The 21872-nt window shown below is 41.4% G+C and overlaps 1 protein-coding gene across 2 annotated transcripts in view; it reads left to right on the forward strand.

Annotated features, from left to right (window-relative positions):
• Positions 1 to 21872, forward strand: part of IPO11 (importin 11) — a 315892-nt gene that overhangs the window by 196744 nt on the left and 97276 nt on the right. For both annotated transcript variants that reach the window (XM_072136983.1, XM_072136974.1), the window contains exons 25-27: positions 178 to 273; positions 408 to 521; positions 2550 to 2671. In XM_072136983.1, the coding sequence (XP_071993084.1) occupies positions 178 to 273; positions 408 to 521; positions 2550 to 2671 (332 nt within the window). The remainder of the gene's footprint in view (positions 1 to 177; positions 274 to 407; positions 522 to 2549; positions 2672 to 21872) is intronic.

Here is a 21872-nt window from a genome sequence, read left to right on the forward strand (position 1 = left end):
TATCATCAGCCGCCATTGAAACATTGGGGTTTCCAGTATTTGGCAGTTACTGGTTACAACATGTTGTGTAACTGATTATTGTATTGTGACAATTGATACACTTACATTTATTCCATTCTATGTCCCCTTCATAGTGTTTTGTAGCAATGCTAAATAGAAATCCTGTCTCTATTTTAGGTTGTGGAGAATGTCCTCATGGTGAATCCAGATGTTGGCCCTCAGATATTTCATGCCATGCTGCCACCAGTCTTCAGGGGCGTTCTGGCTGGAGAGGTAATCTGATGTTGGTGTAACATATTATCCATGATGTATGATACGATATATGGTGACTAAATAATATAAGCAGGACAAAGGTTTTTACTTTCTAGACTTGCTTTGCTAATTTTCACGTTTTGATGATCTTGTAGAGGTATCCAGTTGTTATGTCCACATACCTCGGTGTCCTTGGACGGGTCATTCTACAAAACCAAGCCTGCTTTTCTTCATTATTAAATCAGATGGCCCAGGAATGCAGTCAAGAGGTGAGTATGGGATGTAGAAGTGACAACTCATGGCGGTCTTGGTACAATCTTTGTGAATTCTATAAAATGCCACCTTTCCCTCTGCGGCCTCCATACTATATAATGCCTCATTTTCTGTAGCCCCCATCCTATATGATGCCTCCTGTCCTTCTGCAGCCTCCATACTATATAATGCCTTCTTTCCTTCTACAGCCCCCATCCTATATGATGCCTCCTTTCCTTCTACAGCCCCCATCCTATATGATGCCTTCTTTCCTTCTACAGCCCCCATCCTATATGATGCCTTCTTTCCTTCTACAGCCCCCATCCTATATGATGCCTCCTTTCCTTCTACAGCCCCCATCCTATATGATGCCTTTTTTCCTTCTACAGCCACCATCCTATATGATGCCTCCTTTCCTTCTACAGCCCCCATCCTATATGATGCCTCCTTTCCTTCTACAGCCCCCATCCTATATGATGCCTTCTTTCCTTCTACAGCCACCATCCTATATGATGCCTCCTTTCCTTCTACAGCTCCCATCCTATATGATGCCTCCTTTCCTTCTACAGCCCCCATCCTATATGATGCCTCCTTTCCTTCTACAGCCCCCATCCTATATGATACCTCCTTTCCTTCTACAGCCCCCATCCTATATGATACCTCCTTTCCTTCTACAGCCCCCATCCTATATGATTCCTCCTTTCCTTTTGCAGCCCCCATCCTATATAATGCCTCCTGTCCTTCTGCAGCCGCCTCCATCCTATATAATGCCTCCTTTCCTTCTACAGCCCCCATCCTATATAATGCCTCCTTTCCTTTTGTAGCCCCCATCCTATATAATGCCTCCTGTCCTTCCGCAGCCACCTCCATCCTATGTAATGCCTCCTTCCCTTCTGCAGCCCCATCTTATATAATGCCTCTTTTCCTTCTGCAGCACTCAACCTATATAATGCCTCCTTCCTCCTGAAGCCCCCATGGTACATAATGCCCCCTTTAAATCTACTTCCCCCATCCTATATAATGCCTGCTTTCTTTTTGCAGCCCCCGTCCTATATAATTCCCCATTTCCTTCTGCAGCCCCCATACTATGCAAAGCCTTCTTTTCTGTAGCCCACCCCTATAATTCCTCCTTTACAAACCCCCACCACCATACTTTCATTTTTGCTCTCAAAATAATAATAATAATCTTTATTTATGTAGCGCCATCAAATTCCGTAGCTCTTTACATATCATAGGGGACATATACAGATATAATATTACATTACACAAAATATATGCAATACACATTGGGGCACATTAACTTACCCGGTCCTGTTGAGATATCGCGGTGTGTTGTTCGATGAGGATTCAGGTCCGGCGCGATACACCTGTGTTCCAGCAGAGTTCACCTGCTTCTTCCTGGTGCATTTGAGTGCTGATCTTGCAACACAAATCCTTTTTTAAATTCCGCGGTTTCTCCGAATCCGTTGGGTTGTCCGACAGTCACACCGTATATCATGGGAAAATCTTACAGAATTCCCAATAAATGAAGTGTTGATGTGAACATGAGTTATACGACTAATTTTGGGTCTCCTTGGGTTCCGGTGAGAGATGTAGTAGATGCATTGTACATGGACCTTACATGTCTTTTCTGTAGAAGTGTGATATAATTGCTGTGGGTTCTACAGAGACTCGCAAGCAATGAGGTTACAGTCTCTGGTTTACATGACAAATTATCAGGTTGCGCCTCAAGGAAAGTCCTATAAGTGCAATGTAGCATTCAGGGAAATTAGGTTTTGTTTGCATTCAGTTAAAGTAAAGTAATTACAAAGTGAAAGCCCCCAAGACTGCGATAGAAAACACTTTGTACCTATTTTATGAGGAAATACTGCCGCTTCTAATCAGACGTTGGCGGCCTCCATGTAACCACGGTGGATCCGCCAACACAATCTGTTCTTCCCGCAGAATTTTGTTATATTTATGTTTTATGTATTTTTATATATTATATTTTATTTTTATATTTTTTTTATCATAAGAAACTTGGCAAACACCATTACCTTTTGCAGGCCGACCAGGTTCTCGGAAATGTCATTGAAATGTGGGTGGATAGGATGGACAACATAACACAACCGGAGAGGAGGAAGCTCTCGGCTCTTGCTTTAGTTTCTTTGCTGCCCACAGACAACAGGTAAGAGAAGACTGCATAGTGTTTTTATTCTACCCAAACCCTTCCTATGTTGTTGACATGCCAAGTGGAACCAAGGGTGTTTGCTCAGAAATGGTATATTCTTGGCATATATTCAGCCATTATGCGTTGTTATATGCAATTTTTTGCTCGTTGTGATAAATATGGAAAAGCTGAGAATATAATGTGGAGCGGCTGCTTGACCTGACCTCCGTGTATAAATCAACTAAGTCTGCAAAGATATCCTCCACTCAACACCTCTGTTCAAGAAGCATGAATTTTTGAACTAGTTGAAAACTTCCTTATTTTTCAGACTATAAGACGCACGCCATAATTAGTAATCCAAAAAAAAAACACGAAAAATAGATTTATAGATTTTACACCAATTAAAAATTCCCTCTTGGTAACATATGATCTCATACACAGGTTTCTTACATCCATACACTCACAGCATTGCTACATCTAAACACTCACAGCATTGCTACATCCATACAATTAGACACAGCTCTACTACATCCATACACTCAAGCACAGTTTTGCTACATCCGTACACTCACACGCTGGTTTACTGCATCCATACTCTCACACAGTTTTGCTACATCCATACACTGACCCACCCACAGCACAATTACATCCATTGTTTCACACACACACACAAACACACAGCATTGTTACATCGATTCACTTTATAATTGTAATCCCAGCCAGAACTTTTTTGGTCTCTGTGACAATTGGGTTTTAAAAATGTTGGGTTGTCATAAGAATCAATATTAACACTAAATCTTCATTACAGACACCTGTGATAACTGTTATAGCTGATCATTGTAGCCTAGGAATAAAGTACAGTAAAGTACCAACATCCAGAGGTCCGTTTGTAATTAGGGGTCGTCTGTAAGTAGGGGACCGCCTGTATTTAGCCGTTATTTGTTGCTACATGCAATTTTTTGTTTCAGTGGGTGTAGTTGGTGGATGTACATACATGTCTGCCCATGTACATATCTGGGAGCTATAACATGTATAAAACAAAATACTTTTCCGCCCGTATGTGGTACTTTTTAATTTTTTTAGGATTTTCTGGAGATTTGATTATGACATCTCCGACATATTTGTCTTTCTTGATTATAGTCATCCATTTTTCACCAGCCACCTGCTGCTGTGAAGTTGTGTGGTGTACATGGCCAAAGTAGAAAGAAAGAAATATATCTTTTTTCTAACTTTTGAACTTTTGTTTAATGGATCATTAATTATTTAAACATTAACCATGTTTTTTTTTCAATGTAATTATATTTTGATAATTTTGGAACACACCATTCAGGACTATATGCAAAGACATTGAAACAGCGCTGTCTACAGTCCAGAATCTGTTCCTTCTGGAAAAGATATACTGGTTTGGGTTTAATCCCACATCATGTCGTAAGGCTTCTTAAAAATCATGCTTGATGTTATGGGGCTGCCAAGAGAGCATCCTGGAAAATGTATTTGCACATTTCCCATAATCCCCCAGTGGCGTGTCAGTGGCTATAAGTCTCCACACAACTGCAAGGTGGCCTTAATTGGCAAAGTCTCCGTAAGGAGAACTCTTACTTGGCAGCCTTAGGGATCACGCATGGCTCCTATAGGAAAAATAAATGCAGGTTAACTAACTTAACTCATATGAGATAATAGATGTTACAATGCAATACAACTTTATGTATCCCCAGGTGTGAATTCTTTGGTACATAGATCTCAGGCATAGCCTTGTTAATACAGATACGATACATCATATACGCAGAATGAAGTACAATACAATTACGAGCAATGTTGCAACACAGATACAAGCATGCTTGCTATTGCTTTATTACTTAAAGTTACTGGTAACACAAATCACATACATAGCTTGGAGGCATAATAAATGTTTAACGTACAATACATACACATCACACACTCTCTGGCTACACACGGTTGGGGGACAGGTTAACGAGCGCCGATTACTAACAATGAGACACAGGCTACAAACACAGTTACAGAGTTACAAAGACACTGTTGGCTGCATTGCTGGGGTTCACTAACTTACTGGCACTCTTAGCTGCTAGGTACTGGCGCTCTGAGCTGCTAGGTACTGCTGCTCTTAGCTGCTAGGTACTGGGGCTCTTAGCTGCTAGGTACTGGCGCTCTAGGCTGCTAGGTACTGGTGCTCTTAGCTGCTAGGTACTGGCACTTTTAGCTGCTAGGTACTGGTGCTCTTAACTGCTAGGTACTGGTGCTCTGAGCTGCTAGGTACTGGCACTCTGAGCTTCTAGGTACTGGCACTCTGAGCTGCTAGGTACTGGCGCTCTTAGCTGCTAGGTACTGGCGCTCTTAACTGCTAGGTACTGGCGCTCGTAACTGCTAGGTACTGGTGCTCGTAACTGCTAGGTACTGGTGCTCTTAGCTGCTAGGTACTGGTGCTCTTAGCTGCTAGATACTGGCGCTCTGAGCTGCTAGGTACAGGTGCTCTTAGCTGCTAGATACTGGCGCTCTGAGCGCTAGGTACTGGGGCTCTTAGCTGCTAGGTACTGGCGCTCTGAGCTGCTAGGTACTGGCGCTTTTAACTGCTAGGTACTGGTGCTCTTAGCTGCTAGATACTGGCGCTCTGAGCTGCTAGATACTTGCGCTCTGAGCTGCCAGATACTGGCGCTCAGAGCTGCTAGATACTGGTGCTCTGAGCTGCTAGATACTGGTGCTCTGAGCTGCTAGATACTGGCTCTCTGAGCTGCTAGGTACTGGTGCTCTGAGCTGCTAGGTACTGGTGCTCTTAACTGCTAGGTACTGGTGCTCTTAGCTGCTAGATACTGGTGCTCTGAGCTGCTAGATACTGGCGCTCTGAGCTGCTAGATACTGGCGCTCTGAGCTGTTAGGTACTGGAGCTCTGAGCTGCTAGATTCTGGCGCTCTGAGCTGCTAGGTACAGGTGCTCTTAGCTGCTAGGTTTTGGTGCTCTTAGCTCCTCGATTCTGGCACTCTGAGCTGCTAGGTACAGGTGCTCTGAGCTGCTAGGTACTGGCGCTCTGAGCTGCTAGGTACTGGCACTCTTAGCTGCTAGGTACTAGCGCTCTTAGCTGCTAGATACTGGCGCTCTGAGCTGCTAGATACTGGCGCTCTGAGCTGCTAGATACTGGCGCTCTGAGCTGCTAGATACTGGCGCTCTGAGCTGCTAGATACTGGCGCTCTGAGCTGCTAGATACTGCCGCTCTGAGCTGCTAGGTACTGGTGCTCCGAGCTGCTAGGTACTGGCGCTCTTAACTGCTAGGTACTGGTGCTCTTAGCTGCTAGATACTGGCGCTCTGAGCTACTAGATACTGGCGCTCTGAGCTGCTAGATACTGGCGCTCTGAGCTGCTAGATACTGGCTCTCTGAGCTGCTAGATACTGGCTCTCTGAGCTGCTAGATACTGGCGCTCTGAGCTACTAGATACTGGCGCTCTGAGCTGCTAGATACTGGCGCTCTGAGCTGCTAGATACTGCCGCTCTGAGCTGCTAGGTACTGGTGCTCCGAGCTGCTAGGTACTGTCGCTCTTAACTGCTAGGTACTGTGCTCTTAGCTGCTAGATACTGGCGCTCTGAGCTACTAGATACTGGCGCTCTGAGCTGCTAGATACTGGCGCTCTGAGCTGCTAGATACTGGCTCTCTGAGCTGCTAGGTACTGGCGCTCTGAGCTGCTAGGTACTGGTGCTCTTAACTGCTAGGTACTGGTGCTCTTAGCTGCTAGATACTGGCTCTCTGAGCTGCTAGGTACTGGCGCTTTGAGCAGCTAGGTACTGGCGCTCTTAGCTGCTAGGTACTGGTGCTCTTAGCTGCTAGATACTGGCTCTCTGAGCTGGTAGGTAGTGGTGCTCTGAGCAGCTAGGTACTGGCGCTCTTAGCTGCTAGGTACTGGTGCTCTTAACTGCTATGTACTGGTGCTCTTAACTGCTAGGTACTGGTGCTCTGAGCTGCTAGGTACTGGCGCTCTGAACTGCTAGGTACTGGTGCTCTTAGCTGCTAGATACTGGCGCTCTGAGCTGCTAGGTACTGGCGCTCTTAACTGCTAGGTACTGGTGCTCTGAGTTGCTAGGTACTGGCGCTCTTAGCTGCTAGGTATTGGCGCTCTGTTGCGCCCAGTTAAATGACCCAAAGCAGCCTGTTGCCAATAATCTGCCTGGTGGTGGCTTTGGTTGGTGCTGGAGGTGGTGCGTGCGACATTGGAGCCTATGATTGTAATTGGCTGCGAAAACTTGCAAAGTTTTGCTCAATTTGTTATGCATCTGACAAAAAAGGGACATGTACCTTTAAAGGAACCTGTCACCACATTTTTCCCAAATACAGACAGTCCCCGGGTTACATACAAGATAGGGTCCGGAGGTTTGTTCTTAAGTTGAATTTGTATGTAAGTCGAGACTGTATATTTTATAATTGAAGTTCTAGACAATTTTTTTCTTATGTCCCAGGGACAATCGGAGTTTCAAAATTTTTGCTGTAATTGGACCAAGGATTATCAATAAAGCTTCATTACAGACACCTTACAGCTGATCATTGCAGTCTGGGGCTATAGTAAAGCATCCAGAGAGCTTCACCATAGGTCACAGTGGGCAGGGGGGTCCGTCTGTAACTATGGGTTGTCTGTAAGTCGGGTGTCCTTAAGTAGGTCACCACCTGTACAGCTGGTGGCAAGTTCCTATAGAGCCCTAGTAACTAAATGCCCCCGTCTTTTAGCTAAAAATTGTTCACATCAGTTCACATCCCATGTATTCAGTTTTATTTACCTATTATCCAAGTTTTACTATAACAAGTTCTCGGCTTAATCAAGCAGTTCCTTCCCATGCTTTCTCTGCATGCAGCAGTAATGTTGTGTGACCATAGTGACATCATTGCAGGTCCTTTAGCCTCCTAACAGTAGAAAACTTTATACCAAGCATATATCTCATGAGATCACAGCATAATATACCACATGAAATCAAAGCATCATGCAGTCCATGCAGGCAAGCAGTGATTTTTTTAAGTGGTCAGGAGAACCTGTTCTATCAGGACACATGGAGGACCATAGGCTGGTGGGAAAGACTGCTGGGCCTCCATGTGGCTATGACTGTGCATGAAGCCTTTTGCTTTCTCATAGCATTTTGCATCGGGTTCTTGTCAGTTTCCTGCAGTCCTGATGTCGTAGAAGGGTCACAGCTTGTATCCCATTATTTAGCTCATTGCAGGGTCACTTTATTTTAGCAGTGATTGTCCTCATTATTTCACGCTATAGTTCATTTCCCTCCTAGGTGTTTACCATCATGTGTAAAGTTTCCTAATTCCATCTGTCACCTCCTCCGCTTCAGTCTGTGTCATGAGTCTTAGTCAGTGAGGAAGAACAGACAAGACAATAGAGAAAAGAAACCCTTTAGGGTCAAACAGCTTTGGTCATTAAGGGGTAAATATTAATATTTAGGAAATGCAATTTATTACCAATCTCTCTCTGTAAGGCTACAAGCACATGACCCTATTTTTCAGCTGCATGCTTTCTATGATCACAAAAACAAAATAGCATGCTCCGTTATTAGCAGATCGGACATACAGCTCCACTTTCACAGAACCCATTGAAGGAAAGGAACGAAGAGAACGGATCACATGGGGGCTCATCCTTGGCACAGCAGATAATAAGCCACATTCACTTGAGAGTAGCCTAAATGGGTTGTTTCACCGTAGACACAGAGGTCACTAAGTAAAAGGCTGCTATGTGGATGCAGAACCACGGTACAGTCCATTATGGATGATAGAAATGGAAATCTACCAGCAATTCTGACTATAGAAAGCTGTAGACAGGGTTTGTTGTTTTCTCTAGAGATCTAGGTAACATTTTATGTGTATTGTTAGAAGCAGCAGGATTGTGAAAAATGCATTTATATTCCAGGATTGTAGCTGGACCTATTCTCACACTGCTGTGTTCTTTGATCTCTGCATTCACATTGCTCCCCAGCCCCTAATTGTATTATTCAAACAGAACCCTGCTACTGCTCTTACTCAGAGCAGGAGGGGGCGTACAGTGAAGAGATATCACACACCAGTGCACTAGTGAGTTTAAAGTTCAGCTACAATCATGGAATATAAATACATTTTTCACAGCTACTAAGACCACACACAAAGCACTCCATGGGCAAAACCTAACACTGCCTGCAGCTTTGTATGGTCAAAACAACTGGATTAAAGCTTAACTATCAGGGTCACAGGGGACATTGAGAATAGTGCAGGTACAGACCATCTATCCCTACAATAATAATAATAATAATTCTTTATTTATATAGCGCTTACATATTACGCAGCTCTACACAGAGCTTGCCAAATTGGTCCCTGTCCCCAATGGGGCTCACAATCTAAACAACCTACCAGTATGTTTTGGACTGTGGGGGGAAACTGGAGGACCTGGAGGAAACCCACGCAAACACGGAGAGAACATACAAACTCTTTGCAGATGTTGACCTGGATGGGAATGGGACCCTGTACCCCAGCGCTGCAAGGCAGAAATGCTACTCACTCAGCCACCGTTCTGCCCCATCCGTATGCAGTACACACAGCACCTACAATTATGAGAAACCCACAATAGGTCAGTGATGAGGTAAGTGATGTGACAGCTGCTGGATCTCACAGTTCTGTTTGTCACAGATGTCACAGCGAAGGGCTGTTGTAGGATAATACATATACAACGTCCCACACAAGTCATTTCTGACCTTTCAAGGAACATTCTGTAATAAAAAAAAGCAATAACATACAAATAAACCATAAAAAGCCTATTAGCTGCATGCATCTGTATCCTTGGTGCCAGCTCCAGTGCTTGGACCCCTGCCGATCAGAAAGGGATGACATATCTTCCCCGATGCCTCTGGTTCTTATCCTAATGCTGAGAGAATACACATAAATTTCATGTATTTGCTTGTTATTATTGGAGCTGCTCCTTGTTTTGTGGTTATTACACATTTACATGGAACGTGTAGGAAGAATGTTCTATGGTGTAAGTAGCCCCCGCCCCCCCACTTATTCATATAGGTATGTGGACTAATCCCTGGTTTGCAGTTCTTGATTTGCCTTGTTAATGGCTTTGCAAGCGGTGGGAAGCCGACAGGTTCTTTGGTTCTTCAAGTGACTCGAGTGTCAATTATTGAAAAGCGGAACAGAGTAAAATTACATTTGTCAGCCTTAAATATACAGCGTTACATGAAATCCCCTTCACTACAGCCAACCTATTCCTTCACATGTTAACCTGGACAAGCCGCTGTAGTTTTACCTTCGCGGAATGGACTGCATAATCATTTGTAAGGGAGCAAAAAAGTTCTGGTCCAGTGGTTTTCATCAGAACGCCGTAGTGCCTGGTATAATGTACTGTATTAGATTTCCCCAGCCATAGTGTTCAAGGCTTATCAGGAATTGCCTGCTGCCATCACCACACCATCCCGGTTTTGTATTTGATTTATATAATCTGTATATACCTGTCTTCATAGAGTATATACCTGTCTTCATCGAGTATATACCCGTCTTCATCGAGTATATACCCGTCTTCATAGAATATATACCCGTCTTCATAGAGTATATACCCGTCTTCATAGAGTATATACCTGTCTTCATCGAGTATATACCTGTCTTCATCGAGTTTATACCTGTCTTCATAGAGTTTATACCTGTCTTCATCGAGTATATACCTGTCTTCATCGAGTATATACCTGTCTTTATAGAGTATATACCTGTCTTCATCGAGTATATACCTGTCTTCATCGAGTATATACCTGTCTTCATCGAGTATATACCTGTCTTTATAGAGTATATACCTGTCTTCATCAAGTATATACCTGTCTTCATGGAGTATATACCTGTCTTCATCGAGTATATACCTGTCTTCATCGAGTATATACCTGTCTTCATCGAGTATATACCTGTCTTCATCGAGTATATACCTGTCTTCATCGAGTATATACCTGTCTTCATCGAGTATATACCTGTCTTCATAGAGTTTATACCTGTCTTCATCTAGTATATACCTGTCTTCATGGAGTATATACCTGTCTTCATCGAGTATATACCTGTCTTCATAGAGTTTATACCTGTCTTCATGGAGTATATACCTGTCTTCATAGAGTATATACCTGTCTTCATCGAGTATATACCTGTCTTCATCGAGTATATACCTGTCTTCATAGAGTTTATACCTGTCTTCATCTAGTATATACCTGTCTTCATCGAGTATATACCTGTCTTCATCTAGTATATACCTGTCTTCATCTAGTATATACCTGTCTTCATGGAGTATATACCAATCTTCATGGAGTATATACCTGTCTTCATAGAGTATATACCTGTCTTCATCGAGTATATACCTGTCTTCATCGAGTATATACCTGTCTTCATCGAGTATATACCTGTCTTCATAGAGTTTATACCTGTCTTCATCTAGTATATACCTGTCTTCATAGAGTATATACCTGTCTTCATGGAGTATATACCTGTCTTCATCTAGTATATACCTGTCTTCATGGAGTATATACCTGTCTTCATGGAGTATATACCTGTCTTCATGGAGTATATACCTGTCTTCATAGAGTATATACCTGTCTTCATGGAGTATATACCTGTCTTCATCTAGTATATACCTGTCTTCATGGAGTATATACCTGTCTTCATGGAGTATATACCTGTCTTCATAGAGTATATACCTGTCTTCATTGAGTATATACCTGTCTTCATTGAGTATATACCTGTCTTCATCGAGTATATACCTGTCTTCATAGAGTTTATACCTGTCTTCATCGAGTATATACCTGTCTTCATCTAGTATATACCTGTCTTCATCGAGTATATACCTGTCTTCATGGAGTATATACCTGTCTTCATAGAGTATATACCTGTCTTCATCGAGTATATACCTGTCTTCATCTAGTATATACCTGTCTTCATCGAGTATATACCTGTCTTCATGGAGTATATACCTGTCTTCATAGAGTATATACCTGTCTTCATGGAGTATATACCTGTCTTCATCTAGTATATACCTGTCTTCATCGAGTATATACCTGTCTTCATGGAGTATATACCTGTCTTCATAGAGTATATACCTGTCTTCATCGAGTATATACCTGTCTTCATTGAGTATATACCTGTCTTCATTGAGTATATACCTGTCTTCATCGAGTATATACCTGTCTTCATAGAGTATATACCTGTCTTCATAGAGTATATACCTGTCTTCATAGAGTAGATCTTCTTTTTAAAGACGACCTGTTAATAAAATCTAGCTTTTCCATTGTTGCCGTTTCTGGAATATTTTTGGATTGTTGCCTATATCACTTTGGTGACTTGTTTTTATCTAGAGATCTGGTATCTGGAAGCTATGGAAACTTGGTGTTCACTTTCAAGAATCCTTGTCAACCGAAATTCTCCAGTAGGCCCTCATCTATCACGATAGCTTTGCCATACATACAAAATATAGGGACCACCATAGTAGTGCAGATTCTACACCAAAATCTTGAGCAGAATACAGTAGTTAGTGAATATAATCAGTCTTCCTGGTCCCTTTGCAGAGAAACAGTCCCTTGTCATGATATTCCCCCCTTCATGCTTCTCAGTAGGTTTTTTGGATGCTACTCAGCGGTCACTCTCCTCCAAACAACCCGAGTTGTGTTTCTACCAAACAGTTCTACTTTGCTTTCATCAGATTATATGATATTCTCCCAATACTCTTCTGGAACATCCAAATGCTCTTCAGCCGGGCCGGATATGTACGGGCTTATGCAGGGGGACACGTCTGGCACTGCAGGATCTGAGTCCCTGGTGGTGTAGTGTGTTACTGACAGTAGCCTTTGTTACATTGGTCCCAGCTTTCTGCAGGTCCTACACTATGGGACCCCCCATTTCTGGTTCTGTGGTTCTGCTCATCGTTCTTGTGATCATTTTGACCCCACAGGGTGAGATCTAGCGAGGAGCCCCTGATGGAGGGAGATTATCAGTGGTCTTGTGTGTCTTCCATTTTCTCATGATTGATCCCACAGTTGATTTCTTCCCACCATGCGGCTGCCTATTACAGGTTCAGTCTTCCCAGACGGCTCACGTTCTTCTCCAGATAAGGTGACACTGCCACCTGCACATAGAGGAGGTGGGTCGGAGACTGTAGTACTAGGGACAGACGCTAGTAATGGAGCCAAGAGAACTGGATGGAAACAAGAATGTAACATGTTTATAGGACTAGGACTTGTTTAGAAGGAGGTCAGGACTGAAGCTTGGTACTCGGGGATTATATTCTGTAATAGCCAGTGCACAGGATCAGGAGTAATGAATCTGAGTAGCTAGACAAGGCCAGACCCACTCATCTACTTTGGGGAGTAAATAAATGAGCAAACGGGCTGGGATTAAATAAAAGCCGATTGTCTTGAATCGTAATTGACTTCCTGCAGCGGTAGAGTGGCAAGAGATGAAGACCAACACATTACCAAATGCAGGCTTAAATGGGGGCATCAACAACAAATGGCATCATACCACAGATGTACAGGCAGTCCCTGGGTCATGTATAAGATAGGTTCCATGGTTTTGTTCTCAAATTAAATTTGTATATTTTATAATTGTAGATCCAGACAAAAAATTTTGCCCCAGTGACAATTGGAGTTTCAAATTTTTTTGCTGTAATGGGACCAAGGATTATCCATAAATCTTCATTACAGACACCTTACAGCTGATCATTGCAGCCTGGGACTATAGTAACATCCAGAGACTTCACCAGAGGTCAGAGGGGTCCTTAAGTAGGGCCTGTATATAGTACATGCAATTACCAGGTGGACACAGTAGGGTGGTGCTGGAGCATCGGTCACCTCAGGAGATCTATCCACTACCTGTGAACATATATATAATATGCAGGAAATACCAATACTCTTTATGTTTCCGTTAATGCACAAATGTTTCCTCCACCCATCGCTGCTTGTGGATGTTTTTGAACGTAGCCGACCACAAAGTGTGAAAATCTTTTTGCATGTATATCACCTTGACGGGTCTGTAAATTATCTTACCTTTAAAGTTCACAGATGGATATTAATGTATCTCTCTGAAGTACAAGTATTTTTAAGACGTGATGCTGAAGGTCATATGTTTTATTCAATATGAAAAGTCATATTTTAATTGGACAAGATAGATACAAGGTAGAAACTGTTACAAAACCTCATCCTTCACTTTAGGATTAGCATTTCGCCCGCACCTCCGTTCCATTCTGCGGAGCGTAACTCTGACCCTGAGATAAGAGCACTTCACTCTTTGGTATAACTTCTATTTCCAAAAACATAAATGTGCTGTAATGATGCGGCTCTGAAAACAGCTTTTGGTCTATTTGTTCCAAGTTTATGTGCCATCTATTTCATTTCCATTTGCATCTTTTGCCATATTATTATAACTGTTTTATGACTTAATGTTTACCTCCTTGAAACTTAATGGAAAGTATAGCGGAGGCGAAGCGTGCCTTCATAGCTCCCAGGGTGGATGTGGACAATCTGATCTTATAAAAAGGCAATTTTGGAGGTTGGAATTAAAAATACCATCTAATAACGTAGAAAACATCACTAAGGAAAGGAGAGACTTTTTTTTTTCCAGATTAGGTTTTTAGCCTATTTCGGAAAGAGGACATTATTTATGGCTGAGGGAACATAATTTTTGGCTAGGATTAGGAGAAACAACACAAGGGTTAGCACTGCAGCCTTGCAGCACTGGGGTCCTTGGTTCACCTCCCATCCAGGTCAACATCTGCAAAAAGTTTTTATGTTCTCTCCGTGTTTGCGTGGGTTTCCTCCGGGTCCTCCAGTTTCCTCCCACACTTTGAAAGATACTGGTAGGTTGAATAGATTGTGAGCCCCATTGGGGACAGTGACTGGTTTGGCAAGCTCTGTGCAGCGCCGTGTAATATGTAGGCGCTATATAAATGAGGGAATTATTATTATTTAAAAACAGGTTTATTGACGTGCTGCCCAAAAGTAGTAGCTTAGAAGCAGTTTTCTTGAGTAGAATATTGAGTACATATTCCTTTCCAAAATATGTTATGAATATGTATGGTGTCAATCCATCACCATTTTCCAGGATCAATGCTTTTTTGCCATTTTGAAAAATATATAAAATATTCAATAAAAAGTGATTACAGTATTTTTCGGACTAATAAGGCGCACCATCAATAAATGCCTGCTAAAACGTCTAGGTTCATATATAAGGCGCACCGGAGTATAAGGCGCACCATCAATAAATGCCTGCTAAATGTCTAGGTTCATATATAAGGCGCACTGGATTATAAGGCGCACCTGATTATGAGGATGAATGACCAGCAGGTGGCAGACCTGTGCACAGTTCAAGGCAGCTGTTGTCTGTACAACCATATATCAGGCGCACCTTTGTTTTCTGAGAAAATCTAAGGATTTTTTGTGCTCCTTATAGTCTGAAAAATACGGTAATAGGCCATACAGTCCTAAAAATGGTAGCATTAAAAACGTAATCAAGTCACAAAAAATGACACCACACACTCCGTACTAGAAGATGGCAGGATGTTTTTTTGTACAGGAGGTTTTCATTTTTGCAAATGTATGAACACATTATAAATCCTATATAAATTTGTTATCCCCTTGATTGCACCAGCCCAAAAAAATGAAGTAGACATTTTATTTGGGGAGCACAGTGCATTTTTTCAATCAATTTCACAAATTACAAATTTGTTTCCAGCTTCTGAGTACACGGCATGGAATATTAAATACCGTCACTATAAAGCGCAATTTGTTACGCGGAAAAACGTCCTCACACAGCTCTCTGCAGGGAAAAATAAAAAAAGTTATGGGTTTTTGAAGGTAGGGAGTGAGAAATTAAAATGTAAAAACCAAAAAGTGCCTGGTTGTTAAGAGGTTAAGAATCTTGTCTTAGTGGGAATACCCCTTTAACATATTAACAACTGTATTAGCTGCGATCCTTCATTTTCTCATCAAAAAGTGTTCAGATCTCATTAGACAAAAGCCGGAAAATCAATTCCTAAGACAAATGCAGAAGAGAAACCATACCGGGATTTTTTGGGCCATTTAACTACTAATGAGCAATCAATACATGCAGTCAGATACACTATGGATGGAGCAGTCTGCTTCTTGCTATTCACGCAGGTGATCAGTGCAGGCGCTGGGAGTCGCACCCTCCCTAATCAGTTACCAATGACCTATCCAATGAATAGGGCCTGGAAATCCTATTGAAAGTTCACCACTTGTAGCCGTGATGGCGGACCTTTTGGAGACAGAGTGCCCAAGCTACAACCAAAACCCACGTATATGTCGCAAAGTGCCAATGACAATTTAAGCAGTAACTGATTGATCCCTGCTGTATCACAGGTTTTAATCGTATTGGTGTCCTGAGTTCACCAATACATTAGAAAGATGATGGAGAAATTTGGATTGTAGCTTCCCTCCATGGTGCCCTGAAGTGGCAGAATCAGGGGACCCAGAGCACAAGCTCCAATGATGAACCATCTCTATCCACGCCTTCTTGCTCCTCCTGTAGTCCTAGCAGCCAAATAGCTCTGAGCATGGCATGTCCTGCGCTGTATTGTATCACAGGAGAAAGCCTTGAGTCCTAGCTGGCAAACTCTGTGTTGGGGAGAAGACCTGGGTGCCCCCAGAAAAGGCTCTGAGAGCCACCTCTGGCACCTGTGCCATAGGTTCGCCACCACTGACTTATAGGAAACTATAGGTGGCCAACCCCTTTAAGGTTTTGTTCTGTAAACCTGTTGTGCACTTCTCTATAAGTTTTTGGATTAATGTTTAATACAGCTCGCATATAAGGCGAGGGCGAGGGTTGTAATGTGACAATTGGTGTGTCTGGATCTTGCTCTGTTCTATCACATGGCATGGAGTAAAGCTTTTCTGCCCTGGAGTATATGTTGTATGTATGTGTATGTATGACAGTGTTCATAGTGCCATAATATAGAACTGTGTTTCACCATTTAGGTTCAGTGTACACTTTTGCACCTACTACACTATTCCTTCATCCTTCAAAAAGACTATTGATCAAAAAAGTTCAAAAGAAGATTGTGTCAATAGGAGTCATTTATTCTCTATTGTGTCTAATTTCAGGCAATTTACCATAATTACAGGCTTTGTGCGTGGCAGCGCCACTTAAAAACACTGCTGAATATATTTAATCTTTGTGTTTCCAGAACAATTCGGAGTCTGATCAATTTATTTATTGTCGTGAACTTGGGGCATATTTTCTGCACCGCATAAATTAGGCTGGACGGCTACTCGGCTCTGGTTAATATTCATTGAAGGGATTATATTAGCTTTAATCTAATAGAAGCTGGCGGGTACACACAAGATACAGGTGGCTTGGAAAAATGAATATTGATGCAGCAATTGCAGGCTACTAAGTGCAGCTGTACCAGACCAATATGTTTGCAGGAGTCTCTGATTAATCAGGGTCTTACAACACTGTAGAAAGTATCTGCTATTTGCTCTTTATATTGGTAGTCCTCTTTACTGCAAGGATCAGGTTAAAGGGAACCTGTCACCACATTTTCCCAAATACACCTAGTGACAGGTTCCCATAGAGCCTTATTAACTAATGGACACCATTCTTTTAGCATGTCATGTGACCAGGGTGATGTCATCTAAGGTCCTTTACCCAGTTACTTTTGCCATGTGTCCCCCATGTATGTATCTGATCACATGAAATCGCCATGGCCTTCTTCTCCTCCCCATTCTCCAGGGACTTCTACTCCTTCCCATCTTTCAAGGAGACTCCTGTGATTTCATGTGATTCGATACATACATGGGATAAAGATTGCAAATTTAATTGAACCTTAGATGACATCACCCTGGTCACAGAACATAAGGTGCCCAGTGATGTGACATGAATAGAAACCCAATTGAATAATCAGTAAGAAGGGGGCATAATGTGTATCTGAAAAATGCAGGGATAGTTGTAGAGTTGGAATTGTAATGAATAATTTGGTTTCTCTTTCAGCAGTAATCATGTACAAAATAATCTATTCAAAGAATACCCGCATTTCTTCTTTTTTTTGGAAGATTGTATAAAATCTGTTTTCCTTCCCAAACTCTCACAGATAGCTAATAGAAAAGGAGAAGCTGCTAAAGTTTGTAGTGGTTTAACTGCTTACAGAGCTGATTTATGAAGTGAAAGTTCTCTAGGTGTATGAGGAGTAGAACAAAATGGTGACCATAGTAGTACATAAGTATATAGGTAAAGACAAACTATAGCATAGTTACCTAATTGCAGTGTTTAAGTATTTAAGTACAGAGTGCCTAGAGCTCTGGGTCATATATAGTACATTACATACAATATAAGTGGAGTGCTTGGATTTATTGAGATTTGACACTGGATTGGGTACCCTAATCCAGAGAAGCAAACACACCCACAGTCGATGTGCGACCACACAATTTAGAAGATTAGGTGTATGAGGAGTTATGTTTAGCCTCCCCTCCTTATATGTCTGCTGTGCTCAGACTTGATAAGGCTTGCAGAAACACTGCTCACTGCATGAGAAGAAAGGAGGAAAAATGGAACAGAGAAGTTTCTTTTCCTTAATAAATTATATTGCAACATGTAATTTAGTGTAGCATAGTGTAGTTTAGTATGTACTATTCAATTTCATTTAAGCAAAGTTCTATTCAGAGGTTTAGTTTAGTTGTGATATAAATTCTTGGTGGGATCCACTTTGGGTTACGGTATTTCAAAAATCGGTTAATGTGCAGTTTTCAATTGAAGTTGAAAGTGTTTGTCAGTCTCAAAATCCAGCACAAGACCCACTCTCATATTCAGTGGCAAATAGACAACAATTTCTGCTGTGATTCCACATGTGTCTAGGGAGTATACCCACTTGTGGTGATAATATTTCTGATACTATGATGAAATAGGGTAGCTTTCAACAACATATGAAGAAGACAAATGGGAGCCTCCTCCCTTCCTCTTCTCAAAAACAATACTATGTGACATGCTTTATCGAGACAGTAGCTAAACCCATTCCATTTTCCATTTCCTAATTAGAGAAAGGAACTGGCCCCCTCTAGTTATGTCATTGGTCACGTGACAAGACAGACTTGTGGGTGAGAAAGAACCATGAGGCAGAGAAGACTGTATGTGAACATATCATTATGAACGTGTATCAAGAAGTTTATCGGTTTGGTTTTTTCAGCATTTTATACATTTTACAATAGTAGGCGTGGTTTAAAGGAAAACTACCCTTTGGATTATACCTACTGAAGCGTCTACGGGGCTGCCTGATGCAGAACCTCTGCTTGAAGTTCACGCTCTCTCTTGGGAAAACAAAAATAAAATAAACCTTAAAAATGCAAACATTTTATATGTAAATTAATCTCAAGTGCTCCAGAGGCGGTGTCAGAGCCCCTCCAGGTTTCGGCAGTGGCAGGTTCCCAAGGCCTGAAGTTTGCATTTACACTCTCCCTTCTGTAAAAAAAAATACACAGTAGGACAAATTAAACATTTTAGTTTTAGTAATGTTTGCTTCATAATGTATTTTTAAAGTAGAAAAAGAAATAATGGAATTCTGCGAAAATTCCAAAAAAGAAGTTGCGGCATTTTCTAGCATTTTTTATTTTTTTCAGCTTTCAGTGTGCTGTCCAAATGACACCTCCACTTTATTCTTAATGGCCAATATGATCACAGAAATACAAAAATTATGTAGCCTTTAATACGTTTTACTTGAAAATCCTTTGGGAAAAAAAATATCTCTGTTTCTCCATATTCTAACACATAACTTGTTCATACTTTTGACCACCTGAAGTTTTATCACTTTTTTTTTACTGGTTTGTGAAAAAGTTGATTTTGACATTTTGCTATGTTAAAAACATTCACCGAATGGGATAATTTTTTTTTATGGTTTAGCTTTTGGGGAGAAGTGTTTACCGAATTAGGATTTTAATGGGTTTTTTAAATTTTATTTTTACTATTTTTTGTTTGTTATTTTATGTTTGAACCCCAACTGTATTTCAGTATACAGGCAGTCCCCCTGTTGCGTACAAGATAGGGTCTGTAGGTTTGTTCTTAAGTTGAATTTGTATGTAAGTCAGAACTGTATATTTTATTATTGTAGCTCCAGCCAGAATTTGTTTTGGTCTCTATGACAATTGGATTTTAAAAATGTCATAAGAACCAGGATTAACAATAAAGCTTAACCACAGACACCTTTGATAACTGTTAGAGCAGTTTATTGTAGCCTAGGGCTAAAATACAGTAAATTACCAACATCCAGAGGTCCATTTGTAACTAAGGATCGTTTGTATGTCAGGTGTTCTTAACTAGGGGTCCGCCTGTATTTCTTCAATGCTTTCTCCCCTCCTGGGCTTTCAGGCTGGTCTTTATATGTTACAGTATTTTTTGGACTATAAGGCGCACTGAAGTATAAGGTGCACCACCAATAAATGCCTGCTAAAACGTCTAGGTTCATATATAAGGCGCACCGGAGTATAAGGCGCACCTGATTATAAGGATGAATGACCAGCAGGCGGCAGACCTGTGCACAGTTCAAGGCAGCTGTTGTCTTTAAGTACGGTTCATATATAAGGCGCACTGGACTATAAGGTGCACCTTTGATTTCTGAGAAAATCAAAGGATTTTTAGTGCAACTTATAGTCTGAAAAAATACGGTACTGTGCTTTTTATTGCTTGGTTAGTCTCCCCAATTCTTGTTTTACATTCGATACCGTCTTGCCATCTATTCTAATGTCTCCCTAAACTACCCCCCCCCTTCCCTTTTGTTATTTTCTTTGCCTGGTCTTGCTTGACCATTGTGTTAAGGGCAGTGCCGACTGCTCAGTGGATTTCAGGCTCACAGCTTACTATACAAATCACTTGTAGTTTTTCTTCTTGGGTTATATTAACCCTTATTGTCTGGTATATATTGAGCCTTGGCTCCTACAAAGTAATTAGCATTCTATTACACCCATCCCCTGCAATCTTTACAGTAGCAGAGACAAATATTTGATGAGCTCTTGTTATCGAGGGCTCTTCGCTCATAGTTGAGTTTGGCAAGAATGGATTCTTAAATCCTCGCATAATGTTCACATCAAGAAATTCATTTACTTACTTGCATCTCGCGCTGTAATTTACTGATTGATTCTCTGCGGGGCACAGTCAATAAATACTTACAATGTTCTTCAGATTGCGTGTCTTAGAACAATGTCTCGAAGCGAATCGGCACATCGGCAATCTTCATCAACGCAAGATGAAAACCAAATTAATATTTAAAGGGGAAACTCTACTTGTACGAGTAATAACTTAATTAGAAATTTTCTTGAATCTTTTTGCACTGATTCTTTGTTCTTGTCACCAATATGCTCTGGACCGTTGACTCAAATCATAGACGACAGATTTTTATTTATTTTATGTATTTTATCTATTTTACCCTCATCTGTCTAAAGGTATAAGCTATTATCCCAATGCATTACAAGGGAACCAATAAGGGTGTCAACATATTTGGCAAATCGATGCTGCAGTCAGTACAGACCAAAGCATCTAAGGGGTAAAGGGGCGTCAATCAGTGTTATCACCACCAATGGGCATTGCAGGAATCCAGCCGGCTTATTACAATGCAATCAAAGTTATTGGCCCAGGTCCACCAGACAATCCTCTTCTAAATCGTTGGGTGAGTCTACCCATATACACCTCAGATACACTCAATGTAAGATAATATGTCAATACAGTACAATACAAAACAAAAGACGAGGGGGCACTGTCTCCGTCTTGAGAAATCAAGCTTTAATCAGCAGAGGCGACAGGACTTTCTTACTATGAGAACTGTCAATCTGTGGAATAGCCTGCCTCATGCGCTGGTCACAGCAGGGACAGTGGAGAGCTTCAAGAAGGGTCTAGATGCTTTTTTACACCTAAATAACATTGATGGGTATGTTATATAGAATTGTTTCCCCTAAATCCCTTCCTCATCCAATCCCTTCCCTTTCCTTGGTTGAACTTGATGGACAAGTGTCTTTTATCAACCGTATAAACTATGACACTATGAATATTATAATGGGAATGTTCCTGTTTGCCCGTTATTGATCTACATTATTTCTATACAGCTACTCATTACAGTGTGAACACCAAAATATGTAACTGTTCAATCTTTTATGCTAAATTAATAAGCAATAATGAGGCTTCAGTGGTTGTATGCTTTACTCTCCATTCGGTATATGCATCTGAAAAGTCTCTGCAGG

The sequence above is a fragment of the Engystomops pustulosus genome, chromosome 1 (genome assembly GCF_040894005.1).
Source record: "Engystomops pustulosus chromosome 1, aEngPut4.maternal, whole genome shotgun sequence".
Taxonomy (NCBI): Eukaryota; Metazoa; Chordata; class Amphibia; order Anura; family Leptodactylidae; genus Engystomops; species Engystomops pustulosus.